Source organism: Arctopsyche grandis, chromosome 12 (genome assembly GCF_051622035.1).
Source record: "Arctopsyche grandis isolate Sample6627 chromosome 12, ASM5162203v2, whole genome shotgun sequence".
Lineage (NCBI taxonomy): Eukaryota > Metazoa > Arthropoda > Insecta > Trichoptera > Hydropsychidae > Arctopsyche > Arctopsyche grandis.
In genome coordinates, this window is record NC_135366.1 from 18999684 (window position 1) to 19015442 (window position 15759).

At 32.4% G+C, this 15759-nt stretch overlaps 2 protein-coding genes across 2 annotated transcripts in view; both read right to left on the reverse strand.

The window, feature by feature from the left end:
- Positions 1-15759, reverse strand: part of LOC143919537 (GATA zinc finger domain-containing protein 1-like) — a 241054-nt gene that overhangs the window by 195223 nt on the left and 30072 nt on the right. The gene's annotated exons all lie outside the window — the stretch shown is intronic.
- Positions 1-15759, reverse strand: part of LOC143920454 (homeobox protein orthopedia B-like) — a 56263-nt gene that overhangs the window by 4992 nt on the left and 35512 nt on the right. Inside the window, exons 4-5 of the mRNA XM_077443343.1 lie at positions 1493-1655; positions 1205-1375 (exon numbers count right to left, since the gene is read on the reverse strand). Coding sequence (XP_077299469.1) covers positions 1205-1375; positions 1493-1655 — 334 coding nt within the window. The remainder of the gene's footprint in view (positions 1-1204; positions 1376-1492; positions 1656-15759) is intronic.

Here is a 15759-nt window from a genome sequence, read left to right on the forward strand (position 1 = left end):
TATCGCATAGAAGTGCATTATATAAAGATATTCTGAGGAGATTTATCTCGTTAAACATACTTTTTTAATAAACCAATCACTTTTTGCAGTTTAAGTTGAACCAATGTGATTTACTTTGATTGGTTAATGAGAATACAAATTTACCAAGACTCCATGATGGATATGCTATTCGTAATGCAAGAGCATGTAAGCGCGAGCTATCTCCAAATAATGCAGTTTATATCATAATTACTATATTATTCTGGATTACGAAGATTTTATCAATTTCTACACGTATTTATTTTTATTTTAAGTACAATTAATAGGCCTAGCCATCAATTGGTAATTTAATATCTGAAAAAGCGACAGTTAAGACAGACTTAAAATGCGTGGGAAATATTCATATATTTATGTATGTGCTTACTTGTTTAGAATCCATACTATCCCGACGTATGGAATTTGATTATCAAATCAATAATAGGTACTAATACTCTCCGAAAATATTTGAACAAAATTTAAATGTTTCGAATATTTGTCAAATGAACAAATGATTAAATTATAATTATAAGTATTATATAAAGAAGAATTCCTTGAATGAAAATATTTGGTATTTATTAACTGTTGATTTAATTATCCGAAATATTTTAATTAATTAAACTACATATTACATAATAGAGGAATTTTGTTAATAAATTGATGTAGCGTGTTTATTGAAATAGTTTCAAAACTTCGGTATAAAATTTGAATACAAAATTTTTCAGTTAAGTACTCAGTTGTTTCCGTTTAATTTTATCAATATTATTTTGTGTTATTGAAATATATTTTGATGTGAATACATATGTTGTATTAATTATCATCTTATTGAATATTTAAATATTAAAATATAATATGTACATATTGAAGATGTTTTATATAAAACAAAAAAAGCATTTCTGTACATATTGCGGTGTACATACAATATATGTATGTATGTATGTAAATCGTTACACGACCTTAAGCTAAATAGCACAACCATTTGCTGAAACGCTATAATACGCTTTATTAGGACTACAAATATTTTTGGTATGACTTGGTTAGCGCGTTTTCACACATATTTGTTTTGTTTTTCACGTGATAATTTTTTATGCATTCGAGAATACGAACGAAAAGCTCACGTGCTTCACGGCACGAACGGTACAATTTTCACGTCTGAAAAGAAAATTCACATATATATGTGTGTACTTACAAAATTCTCCTAAAGAGTTGAGTCCGTAGTGGGCCTGATAGACCCCACCGCCGTTTCCAGCCATCGCTGAGCTGATCGGCAGCGAAGGGGTTAAAGGAGACGCCTGGCTCATTTGGCCCATTTGACCGAACCCACCGACTGACATACTACCTTGACCTAATTGGCTTAAACCTGAAACAAACCACGTTAGAATTGAATGAAATTTGCTTGAAATGGAAATTTTCGTCGCGACGGGGTTTATTATTCCCGTCGTATGAGACTTGAATAATTTATGGGGTTTTAACTAACCGGGACCCATAGAGGCTACTCCCCAGGCTGGAGCGCACAACCCTTCACCTGGTGGTCCGAATGGGGGTAAACTATGAGAGGGAAGCAGTGAACCCGGAGGTCTGAACACATTCGACGACTTCTTGCGTTTCTTCCATTTGGCGCGACGATTTTGAAACCAAACCTGAAAATTAAACGATACATATAATTAATAAGGTGTGGTGATTTTATCATTTCCGATAAATCGGTAGATGAGGGGTGGAAGATGCGTTGTCATAAGTCATTTGGATATTACATAGTTGGATCGAAACAATGAATTTTTCTGAATGTATAAATTCCTCGTCTGCTTGGTATTAGTATTATTAGTGATACAAAAATATATAAACTCAAAATTATTAATACAAACTTAATAATCAATAATTTAATTATTAATAAAAATGTTTAAGCAATGACGTGTTTATTTACGAGATGAACATTTATTTTTAAAAATATACGGTAAGAATTGATTTTCAAATTTATTTGATATTTTTAAGTTAATAGCTTAAAAATCTATGAACAATTACAATATTTCTCATATATTAAATATGTATATTACATACGTGGACACAAAAAAAATATTTTTGAATATAAGCAAATTCCTGTCAGTATAGGTAGACCCAATCAATGAATTGATTCAATTGATTGATTGATTGGCACAACGATTCAATTGGTCTTTATATGCCACACATTTGTCATGTTATAGTTATTACTAAAGGCCGGATAAGAAAGGTGCCGTCTTGAAAAAAACGGACCCAGAGGGTGATGTGTATTGTTTATTGCATTGTTAAAGGTTCGCCGAACGTTTTTTTTTTTGGACTCTAGTTTTGTAAATACAACTAAACCGCCCCGATTCCTAGAAAAAACACTGTGACTATCCGGTATCTAGTTATTACTAGTCACCGGAGCCTGAGGGGGCCGTGTATTGTTCAAAGGTTGTAAATGCATTGTTAAAGGTTTGCCGAACAATGGATAGCACTGTGACTATCCTACCTCTAGTTATTACAGTCATTTGTCATTTTATAGCTAATACAAAATTGATTGAATTTCGATTGAATATTTTATTCTAAAATTATTATTTTTTAATTAAGTTGGGTTCAACGGACCCACTCGCTTAAAATTTCAATAACTCAATTTTAGAAAAAAAAATATTAATCTCCTTCTACTATTTTCTTTATTGACTAATAATCTTATTTATTTATTATAATTGGGATTTATTAAAATATGTAAATCATTTTTTCATAAAACAAATTTTTGCAACGCGACCAGATACAAGGATGCATTGGATCCATTAAGGCAATTACTGTGGAATTATGCATTTTCAAAATTCTGCTGCATTTTATTGCATTCAGTGATAAAAAAAAGTAAATATAAATGATGAAAAAAATTCAAAATGATTACTTTTTCAGATATTTGGGATAAAATAAGAATATTTTATATGCAAAGAAAAGCTTATATTCGATCATCAATTCATTTCATTCATATTAATCATATTATCAGTCGGAATTAGTTTTTTACTATCAATTTCAACAATATGAGTACGGAATAAAATTTTGTTTTTAAGTATACAATTTTACCACCAAAAGTTAATCACCACGGCTCTAACATGAGATGATATTTAAATTGATATAAATATTTTTTTTTTTTTTTTATCAAAATAATACCCTTATAATATGGAACTAAGTCAACTATCTTACTTTTCTTTTCTAAAGTGATTTATAATTAAGAATTTAAATATATTTTATTTGATCAATTTAACCATATTATGACATTTATAATCTAGACTATTTTAACCTATTTGTCTGGTAGTTTTTGCCTCGCAGGGATGTTTTGTATTTGCGGCTGGTTCTTATACATATACATATTGGTGCTGGCTATAGGTGCAAGACAATCCCTACTTTGTATTTTATTATTTGATATTTTTATTTTATCTGCTATTATTATAATGTTATGGTTTTTCATGTATAAATGTATTTTTTGTCTGCGTATATACATATATATTAGCCAGCAGCATAGCTCGGACGTTAAGCTTCTGCTTACCGTCAAGAAGGTGCCGGGTTCTATCCCTGAATGAAAATGAATTTTTCAGAGTATGCTGTTGGTCAGACCTGGATTTGTGACTCCAGGTTGATCGTTTCCTATCAGAGTTTGCCAATTTTCTCTGATTTCATTGTTGAAACGGTTCCCGGAAAAAAAAATTGGCTAAAAATCCTTCCTACCTACTATGTCACCACTATTTGAAATTTGATGGATGTACAATAAAAATTTATGTACAATTCATAGATGTCTCGTTAATTTGCGAGTTTTTTCAGTGTCTCGCAATTCAACGACTTATAATAAAAAAATGCTGCATTTGTATTTGGATTTGGCCAGGAAGGCGCATTTACCTGTAAGGCCTTCCTGGTATATATGTAAAATAAAAATAAAATAAAATAAAAATATGTACATATATATATTTTTCGACCACTAGGGCGCATTAGGGACTCCTTTAATGCCACACTGGTCTTAACTTAAACTTAAATAATCAATTATCCTCCATATAAAACCATAATAGCATAGCTCAGTCGTTAAGCTTCTGCCTAGCACCGAGAGGCACCGGGTTCAATCCCATGAGCTGACCTCAATTGAAAATAAATTTTCTGAGTATATCTGTAGTGCTGCTAGTCAGACCTGGATATTTATGACTCCTGGTCGATCGTTTCCTATCAGAGTTTGCCAATTTTCTTTGATTTCATTGTTGAAACGGTTCCCGATTAAAAATTGGCTAAAATCCTTCCTACCTACTATGTCACCACTATTTGAGTATGATTAATGTGGGTGACCGTCACCGCAACGAATGTTAAAAAGTCGAAAATGTTCGTTTACCATGTATACATATGAAAAACGGTTAATATATATATCAGTGGCGTGCGGTAAAAGTCTCTCTCCCCCCGTCGTAAATCTTCACTTAATTTGCGCGAGCAGGATACAACAGGAACAAGAGGAACAGGCTTTTCCTCCCAAATCCTGCACGCGCACATTAAACATGGCTGTATGACAAAAAGAGAGATAATTTCCCCTCATGCCACTCATATACATATATTATATATATGTAAATAGTACCGTTTACCATCCACCCTTTTTTTTGATCTTTCGACTTAAGATCTTTCGACATTCAATCTTTGCCTTCCGATATTTGCTTTTCACTTTCGGTCCCGTGAGGTAGACCCGATTAATGTACAATAAAATTTATGTACAATTCATAGATATCTCGTAATTTTGCGACTTGTATAATAAAAATGCTGTATTGTTTGCAATTGGCCAGGAAGGCTCATTGGGGTTCACCTGTAAAGCCTTGCTGGTATAAAATATAATAAAATAAAATAAATAAAAACAAATATAATATTTAAAAAGCAGGCCAATATATGCAAGGGTCAACGTATCTGTTTGTTGGAATTTTGTATAAAATGACAAATGGGTACCACGATAAGACCAATATTGAATCGTGTGTTTTATCCATTGTACATAAGTGTCGAAATTGTCTTTAATAATTTTCCGCAAATGTTTTGAAGCGCTATGAAATTTCCCAAATGAGAAAAATACGATTTTCCAAACTGATCACGCATTGGAGAAAACTCAAGTTGACAAGTGCGGTTTTATTGCGTGCGTGTGCAAACTGTATGTGGGTATGTGTTCGTTATGTGGGAACACATACATACCACACATAACGAACCTCCAACCGACGGTAGACCAATATAAATAATGGAAGGAAAGCGCTGCGACTGACACATTCCAAATGGACTTTCGTCCGTTTTCACGCTCCTTCCACCCACACTCCCGGATTTTTCCTTTGCCCTCCCACTTCCACCGTACACTTCAACGCGCCACCATTTTCCATTCTCTTCCGTTTTCCTTTTTTCGCGTATTTTTTCCATTACGGCCCTTGTAACGGCGTCTCTCTCATCCCATCCCCTTTTTCATTTTCTACCCGCCGACCCTCCCCCGTACTTCCCGCGCCTTTGCTTTACTCAGAAAGTGATTCGTTTTCCACCAAGACACGGGCCTCAAATAAAAAGCCTCGCTTTTGTCTACATCCGTTCGCGCGCATGCACTATACACCGGATAATGTTTTTTCAGCGGGGCTTTCAACGATGTTTATTATTCATAAGGTGAAAAATAAATACTCTCCATATTTTATGAGAACTTGCATATTAAGTGGATGACCATCTTAATCTTTCAACGGAATGTATTCCAACCAATATCAATAGATTTTCAAATAGTATGTAACAAATCATTGACACGTATAACTTTTTAATGAAATTAACAATATAATTTGGTGTTGACTGTTTCATTAACGAATCAATTTTGAAATAGCTAATATCCTTTATTTTTATTTATTTTACAAACTCATTCCGGAAAAACTGTTTAAAATGTCATCGAATTGTTTCGAAGAACATTCATTCAGGTGCTTGAAATTTATATATGTAGTTTCTTGAGAATTCGCTTGCAATTCATTTTATATACACACACACACACACACATATATATATATATATATATATATATATATATATATATATATATATATATATATATTTTGTTATATATTTTTTTACTTGTTACTATCCATGTGCGCCAGTAACAATAGATGAAGTTTTGTGATCATGCGAAGATTCGAACTAGAGATTTTTTTTACTCTTTGTTTACTCACTTTATGTATGTACATATATATATATGTTAGAATATACGAATCTTGCTTATTTGAAAAAACATTGGATCAATGCACAATTACTAAACAATTAGTTTTTGAATGCTTCAGTCTTTTTGGTATGCATAGTATGTATGAGCCGTTATATTTGAATGTGGCGGAAGTCCAATTTTCAGTTCCAAAAACACTATTTCTGTTTGACTAAATTCACAAACTGTCTTCGGTTATTTTAATTTGATATTCCCAGAATCTCGGAAAAGCAGAATGAACGTATTTACAGGCAATCAGTATTTTTAAATATAGTTAAGCGCAAAATATTATAATTAATGTCTTGCGAGATATTTCTCGAAATGAATAAAAAAATGGACATATGCCACTTTCAATTATAGCGGCTCATATATTTAGAAATAAAAATAATTTAAAGGTGCTTAATACTTCTCGCAAAAATTGTAGATGTATGTAAATGTATAGCATTGGTTTATGTCTAAAATAAAAATTAAATATTCACGTTCAATTTAGTTCCCAACTAGGGTGACAGCGGGACACTCGCTCGCTGCGGGGGGATTTTTTGTCGTTATTTTCTTACACGTGCTCACTTTTGCACAAATTTACATTTGCGAGTGGATGCTGAAGGAAGAAGTATCGTTGAAAACAGTCACATTTTTAGAAATGCATTATTTTATTTGTATGTACATATGTATGTACCTCTTCAGGTATTGAATTTTGAAATTTTCGTTCGAAACGACAATTAAAACAAAGAAATCGAAAAGGGACAGAGCAATACGGATAAGAATGCATTGAAAAGAAACGGCTATAGTACGCGCGGGGGTGGGCGTGTTAACGTTCAATAAACGCTGTTGCGTGCGCATTGCAATGCCAGAGGACACCAACCTATCTATTTATTGGATACGTGAATATTCTAATAATCTATTATCATCATGAGGTTTATTCGGCAAAATATTGAGACGGTTTGGTATTAAAATTATTCAATCTTTACGATTTTTTTTTTTATTATTTCATTATCAAAAAATATATTCTTTTACGTCGTGGTCTGGGTTGCTTTTTCTTCAACTTTGTGTGAAACATGTTATTAATATGAATATACCTACAGGATAAATCATACCAGCAGCGTGGTCTAGTGGTGAGTATTGAATTATTTCGCGCTTGATGTCACGGGTTCGATTCCCACTAAAAGTCTCGTTGTTGTCCAGACCTTGTCGAAGTCGATCGTTTCTTATCAGTATTTGCCAATTTTTCTGATTTTCATTGAAACGGTTTCTGTAAAATTGACTTTTCCTTCCCAATTTTTGGTTGCAAACCTTGAGCTATTGTTATACATATCTCAGGTTTTACCAGATTTCTCACCATAGATGTCTTTGTGGTTGTTTATCGAATGTAAAAATTCTTATTGCTTCATGAAAAATGTTATTAATCGTATTTATACGATGTTTGTAATATCTGACCGTATATGTCTGGTATTCTTTCGATTTACAGGTGTATTTATGTAATGATTATATATTTAGATGTCTCGTTAATTATGAGTTTTCAATTTCTTGTAATAAATTAGCCATAGTGACGACCTGGAGCTAAGCTGTAATGTCACTATGGTGAAATTATAAAAAATAAATGAATAATATCAAATCCTTTTATATTTGCGCAACTGTCAATATAATAATAATAGTTTTCATTCTAGACAATTGGAAGAATAGTGCAATATCTATCGTCCATAAAAATAAATATATCATTATCATCATCATTTACAGCAATTCGCTATCCACTGCTGGATGGAAGCCTCTCTAACACGCTTTAATTTTTATCTGTTTTGGGCAACTTTCATCCATCTGACTCCACACATTTTTCTAATTTCATCTACCCATTTTCCCTATGGCCTTCCTTGCACCTCTTCTGCATTCTCTCGAATACCATTCAAGCATTTCTTTCGTTCATTCTTCTAACTACTGCTCATTGCCATTTCAAGTAAATATAAAGATAATAGAAAATATATATTTAATAATGATGATTTTCGCGGACACTCATTTTTCCGTTAAGGGCGTCTCCTACATTTCTTCAAATATGGGATACACCGTTATCGATCACTGTCAAGCAAGGATAAATACAAGCATACAATTTGACCGAAAAATATCCAGAGAATCATTGTGGGGAGAAAAAAAACCACGCGCCACATTCCCAGCTGTGTGATTTCACCCTAACTCTGAGGTTGAACAATCCATACGTTAACGATATTTTTTTAATATAATCTTAAAAATAATTTTTGTCTGAAATAAATCTGCCAATAAAGTTCGTATCCTGAAAGATCATGTATGGAAAAATGAATAATAATATCAGATAGTGTCAATAATGGCAAATGAATACCAGTAATTAAGCAGATTAAGTGATTAATCAGTGAATCGGATTTTAAAATATTTCTCTAGTTAATACAGATTGCAGTACCTATACATATGTTTGTTGTTTTAAGATGAATAATGTAGAGCATTTTTTGGATGCATATGTATAAGATTTTTTATTTATATGTGAATTTATCTATATTTGGCAATGCCAACAATGTAATTATAAAAAATACTAAATTTGAATGATTAAAACATATATTGATAAGTGAATAATTTATAAACAGACCAAATGGTATTGAGTTAAAATAGTATTTATTTAATTATACTTAATGAATTTATTTTCGATTTCTGATTTGTAAGATATGGTAATAATTATTTAATTAGCAGTGATACTTATTATCATTGGAATATGTGCAACATATGAAATGTTGAGATAATTTTTCTGGTTCACATCTAATAAAGATTTAAAAAACTTCTATTGTGTGATTATAGCACAGCTGAAACATTTGAAATTTTTCATGACGTTATTAGTTATATTAAAAATTGAAATCCGTATAATTTCTAACGATGATGACACCGTTTACCAAAACTAGGTATAACATTACGAGTTAGCTAATTGGATTTAAGTCTTAACCACGCTCAAGTGCAAAATACCTAAGGAGCTTAACAGATCAAAAGTTTGCAGCGAAAGCATTCATAAGAAATAGCACTTTGGGGGTATTAGCAAAAGCGCTTACTTTTCAATTAATTAATCTTGGCTTTTACTGCCCGTAATGAGAAGAAAATTCGAATACATTTTTCAATCGGTATTTTAAATGAGCGAATTAAGGTCATTTCACGGCGGTGAACTTTGCTGCATCAATCAAACGAGAGAATGTGTGCAAAATTGTGTCACTTTTACGACGGGACACCCTATTGTTGGTGTTGTCCCATGAGACACCATGCATTAGATACTCGGGTACGATTTTTCGCATGACAGTGCATTAACTTCGGATCAAACATGTGGCAGACATACAATATCTAGGGCAGGGTTGAATTTTTATCATCAGGATCATTCATATCGAAAATAATAAATTTTAAATAAAATTTTAATAAAACAAAACAAATGAGCACGTTATTTACTTATTTTTCCAATTAGTTACGTATTTAGTAGTCTGTATCTGTTTATATTTATCTTCAGCATATAAATTTTCGCAATTTTTATTAAATATAAAGTGTTTCAATGTTTATTGCAATTATCATTTGTATTAATAATAAAAATATAATTAAATAAATTCTTGTCGTGGCGTTTACTAATATAATTTTAATACGGTACGTAAAATCGAATTGAAAAAGTGTCGCGTAATATTTAAAATACATTCATGTACATTCAGTGTTAAATTTTTGTTATTTTGAACTAAAACTAGCTCAATTAATCGAATAATAATAATCAATCACAACCGTTATATATTTTCAAATAAAATTATTTAATTGTATGAAAAAAAAACAATAGAATGCGATTTTATTAAAAAATTCAAAATAAATGAAATATTTGTATAGTTTCTTACTTATAATAATAAAAAATTGTTCAGGTTTAATAGAACTTGTGCAATCGATCAATTAAGTGTTCTCAAATTGTGGCAGAGAAGCTGAACTAGAGGCGATGAAGATAACATGATGATTGTAAGTTATAAACTTTTAATAATTTTAAAAGTATCGACAAGATATTTCATATTTTTACAAAGTTATAGCGTGTGATTTTATATTTTCATCTCTTTAAATGTATCATTTAGAATACACCATTGCCGATTTTTTATTTAAAATCTTTACTATAGTAGGTACGCATGTCTAAAAATAATACATAGGTTCGCTTTTGCATAATGCGTATCATACGGTGGATTCTGTAGTCGTGATTGCTGCGGTGGAATCTTTAAAAGGGGATGCATTGTCAACGACACCCCCAGTAAAAACGAACAGCATCACGCCATATAAATATTAATGTACCAGATAATTTACTGAGTGGCTTGGGGTTTGACTTGTCTGCCCACAGTGCTTTTTTCTGTAATATGTTCAAATGTACAATACTTCAATACGCACATATGAGCGTGCCAAATTCATATTCAAATATCGTTTATTTATATGTATATTAAAAATATACACATTTTTAATGTGCCATTCAATCGGATCGAAATCCATTTGAGCGTAAAAGCTTTTTATAATTTTACAATGATTGAAGATTAAAAATGGATCCGGAGATGAATTGTTAACGACTTGTCGACCACGCGTCAATCGGTATACGAAAAATGCGTTATCTTGTATTTTTTACAAGTTTATTTTTAGTCTGTTTAACATTCGCACGTCTAATGTAAAGTTTATCAAATTTGTATAGTCAAAATCATTTACTTTATGATACATTCAATATGTGAAATTGAATGGCGAAAACACGTGTCAATGCTAGTCCGAGGCATACGTCGGTCATTAATCTGCGTCATTTGGGATTGGGTAGCAAATCAGCTGCATTAATTTATGTAGCATTTAACACCGGTCAATATACATACATATACCTATATATTTCATATATGCAAGTGATTCATTGTAGTCAGATCCGAATGCACAAAGCAAACACCATTTAAAATCCAATCAAAGTCACCCTTAGTATTAGATGAATGGAGTTTGGTAAATATGGTGCGTGGGCTTTGCAGCTTGAAATAGCTATTTGTTACGTGTTTAATTTTTATATAGTAAATTACATATTTATTTAATATTTTTATCAAACTTATATTGTGTGGATTTTTTGTTAAGCGTGTAATTTATTAAGGATGCATTATTTTAATATTGCACGTCACGTGTGGAGCGTTTGCGTTTAATAAAGCGAGGTTTGAATGAAAAATGGAGTAGAAGTCCACTATCTGATCCCCCCAACGTCAAAAGTCCAAGGAAACAAACACCATTGGGGTGAACAAATTTCATTAGACCGGGGTTAGGTTGGTGGGATAATCTTAGACCGATTACCTATTTACATTTAATATCCCGTAATATTTGCCAGCGCCCCTTGCTTGCACTATGGTCTTATACAATGTATATAGTTGTGAATTTATATTATGTATTCGCGTATATAGAAGTCTGTATCTGGAGGCGTACTTTGAATTTATTTAATTATAATATTATTACTTACGATTTTTTACGAACGTATTTTGCATTGTGTATAAATATGACGCGTATGTGTCATAACTTACAAACGTTTGCAAGATTTGATGCAATTTTTAACCGGTTCAATAATGGAATTTTTAATGTGAGCGTATATTTTTTTAAATTTGGCAAATGAATATTATGTATTTATCGCGGACTTTTTTTTATCACGACTTTTGATGTACATATGTATGTATACGATTCGTATTCAAATATTAATACTTTCGATAAATATTTATTTTATTACGACTTTTCGGTGTTGGTGCAGGTGTGATTCCCCTTAATCCTTTTATTATTAAAACTGGGGAGGGGATCTGTGGTGTTAAATGCGATTCACGATACTTTGAGGGGTGATCGAAAGTGATGGATTTAATGTGTGGAAGCGATTTTTTTGAATATTATTTTGTTGTATGTATTTAAAATTTGTACAATTTATTATTATAAGTGATACATTGACGGCTTTGATTTACATCTATAAAGTTGTGTGTGGACATGGAATCTTATAACCAATCATCCACACTTACATATCTATAGGCAATTTACATGAAATATTACCATATTTTCTATTAAAATTTTAGTTGAACCCCTCCCCCCACCCTTCCGCCTCATTTATTTACGGAATTTTTCAATTGAAAGCCAGAGCAATAGTAGGATTCTAGAACATTTCGTCGCACGACTATTTCATCGCGGGGACAACTCGCTAACAGATTTCATGTAAATATTTTTTAACTATACTATACGGTACTAAAAATGTTCTAACAAAATATATAATTTATCGTTTTGTTGATAAAAAGAAGCTAGAAAGTTATCAATTAATTTTATTAAAAAAGAGTAACCACATACATATGTGCAAATATATAATTCAAAAAATCATTCCTCCAAATATTTGAATAATGGTTTTAATATTCTACATACATTTCATAAAGTACAGTCAATATAAAAATTAAAGATAAATAATGTGGATAAAAAATATTTGCATGAAATCTGTCAGTGGGTTGTCCCCGAGATAAACAGCTACCGCGATGAATTGTCCGGACACGGATAGAAGTCTTGTTGAAAAATGGTATATGTTTACTTTTTTGCCATGTTGATGAAACAGCATTCAGTACTTGCATTAAATTCGTGTGTATTTTTGGCATTTAAAAGCGGGTGTTTTTACACGAACTTTTTGATTATTTGATGTTTCTATAGGTCGATGATTAATTTAAATTGCAAGGATTATAATTAAATGAGGCTAATTTGGTGAAAAGGGTAGGGTTTCGGTAGAAGTAATTATTGCACGGTGTTACGAATTCAACTTTAGGTCTTGTGTTGGATTGAAATGTCGTTATTGTGTTGTTTTTTTGTTTGTATAATATTAAAATAAAAATAAAAACACAAGATGGTCTTCGTCTACTCATATGCTGAATACTTTGTATCTCGCCGTTGTTCCTTATATGTATAATATAAAGGCGCCATTAAGGCTAGGGAAAAGGGCCGCCGCTTTTAGAGCCAAACATTCACATTTTTAGTCTCTATTGTGTTTGCACTGGATCGACCCTTTTGTGTGGTTTATTGTGGCGACCACCCTGTCATTTACGATATTTATTGTCGGCCTAGTAAAATATCAAAAAACAAATAGATACATTCTTCTTGGCCGATGATTGTACGTATAATACGCGCGACAACGGGAAGCCGAATGGGGTCAGTTTGACCGATGGCGATCGAACCAGCAGCGGCGAATTTATGGCAAACAATTTCTCCAGACGTTCGTGCGAGGGTCGGCATCACCCCAGCCGATGCGAAAATCAGAGGATTAGAGCGAAAACAGCCCTTATAATTAGTTTTGTAATATATAGCCCGAGGCTGAGCCGACGACGTACCGACAAAAAGGGGTCGCGGGGAGCGTGGGGCGATTTCAGGTGTTTCGACTCACCCCCCCCCCCCACCCGCCCAAAACGTTCACGTTTAAAAGTCGAAATCATCCATAATGACCAGTGTGTTATGACGTGGCTGCTCTGATATATAAATGTAATAATAATAGGAATCTAACGATGATCGCTATTGTGCAACACACCTGGCCGCCTTATTTACGAACTCGTTCTCTCTCTCGCCCGCCGCGTTTAAAATCAGCTGTTCATTTGTGTCCGAGGCGTGTAATCGCGCTAATAATATTTTAAACATGCGGTCAGAGGTTGTAAATTTGCCCGTCAAACATTAAATAAACAATTAATTATGACGCGTGTTAAAATTGGCGTATTTTAGTGTGCAGTAGTGTGTAATATGTATATTGTATGTAGGTGGTTTGTGAGCGTTTAGAATGTTGTCTGTCGTACTTACTTGACAGTGGCTAATTGCCGCGTGAAGGCAATTAAAATGTAGATATACTACATATTTTTAATGTTGTTGAAATAATTTCACGCAGTTTCACTGTGAAAGCTTTTAATTTTTTGTATTAAATAAAATTATGCTAGAAGTACATATGTATGTATATGTGTGTATCAAGGTAGACGTACCTCATAAGCAGACTATTGGAAATTACTATTGTTAAACTTTTTACTTTATGTACGTAGTAAAAATAGATGAAGTTTTGTGATCATGAGAAAATTTGAACTCGAGATTTTGACTGATTTGATTTCAGAATCGAACACTGATCACATTTTCATGAAAAAATGTGTGAGTGTGTGTGTGTGTCTGTAAATTTTGGGGATTTTTTGAACACCGTTAGTCCTATCGAATTGAAACTTGGTATCGGTTACAGAAATTCTTATCTTAAATTTTTAAGTTGACCGGAAATGGTACCTCCCCTTATAGGTGTCCTCTTTTTTCAAGTTTTTGAATCCAATTATCTCCTAAAACGGTGACCGAATCAGACTGATTTTTTTTCCATATAATAATAAATTTTATAAGTATACTTTTAAAATCTTTTTACCTGAACCGGAAATACATAGTACTTTTACTCTAGAGAATCAAGGTTTTTTATGTTTTTCTCAGAAACCTTTTGGTTTATTGAACTGAAATTTCATATCTAGACGTTAAAGCTTAATACCAAGTCATATATAAAATTTTGTGAGCACCCATCAACCGGAAGTGGCAGTTTACTCTTATTCAATTTTTTTTTTGCTCTCTTGCTTTGTATGAAAATAGTAATTTACAATAATTTTTGTGGGTATAAGCATCCTGGCTGCCAAAGTCTGCTCATGAGACTATTTGGTGAGTACACCTAATTTTTCACCTTTTTCTTTGAGCAAATTTTGACAATATCTATTCGTGAATGTCAATACGATAAAGCTAAAGTAAATTGAACTTACATATCAGTGGCGTGCGGTGAAAATTTCCCTGTTTTTGTCGCACAGCCTTATTTACGTGTGTGCGAACAGGATACAAGAGGACTTGGTATAACATCACTAGACTGCGGATAGAGACAGTGCTTTTTCCAGAAATCGGGGCGGTTTGGCTATATTTACAAAGCTAGAGTACTAAAAAAAAGGTTGGGCGAACCTTTTACAACAATTGAATTTACAGCATTTACAACAATTGAACAATAAACGGCGCGCTGTGGATCCGGCCACTAAATTCCCCTTGCATCCTCCTCGCACTCACGTAAGTTAGACTATGCGACAAAAACAGGGAAAATTTCACGGCACACCACTGGTGCATACGCATGTGATTTATTTATAGCTCATTTTTATTTTTTTGTTATAAAATAAAAATAATTTTTTTTGGTTATAAAATTAATAAAAACCCATTTAAGATCATCTATGGATCAAGAGCGATTAGAAAGTTTTATCATATATGATGTATATTGAACGAGATCTTTTGAAGAATTGATTATTAATTTTGCATCAGCAAAACCCAGAAAAAACGTTTAAAATCTTTTTCGATTGTTTTTGAATATTTTATTGTTATATGTTTATTATTACTAAAAGGCGGTGGTCAGGTTAACAATAGATTTCATTATCCGAGAAAGCAGGAGAGCAAAAAAAAAATGGTTGACAATAGTGAATTTTTTTAGCCATCGAGCATCTTGTCCGCCGGTCTTTAATTATTACTAGACACTGGATAGTCAC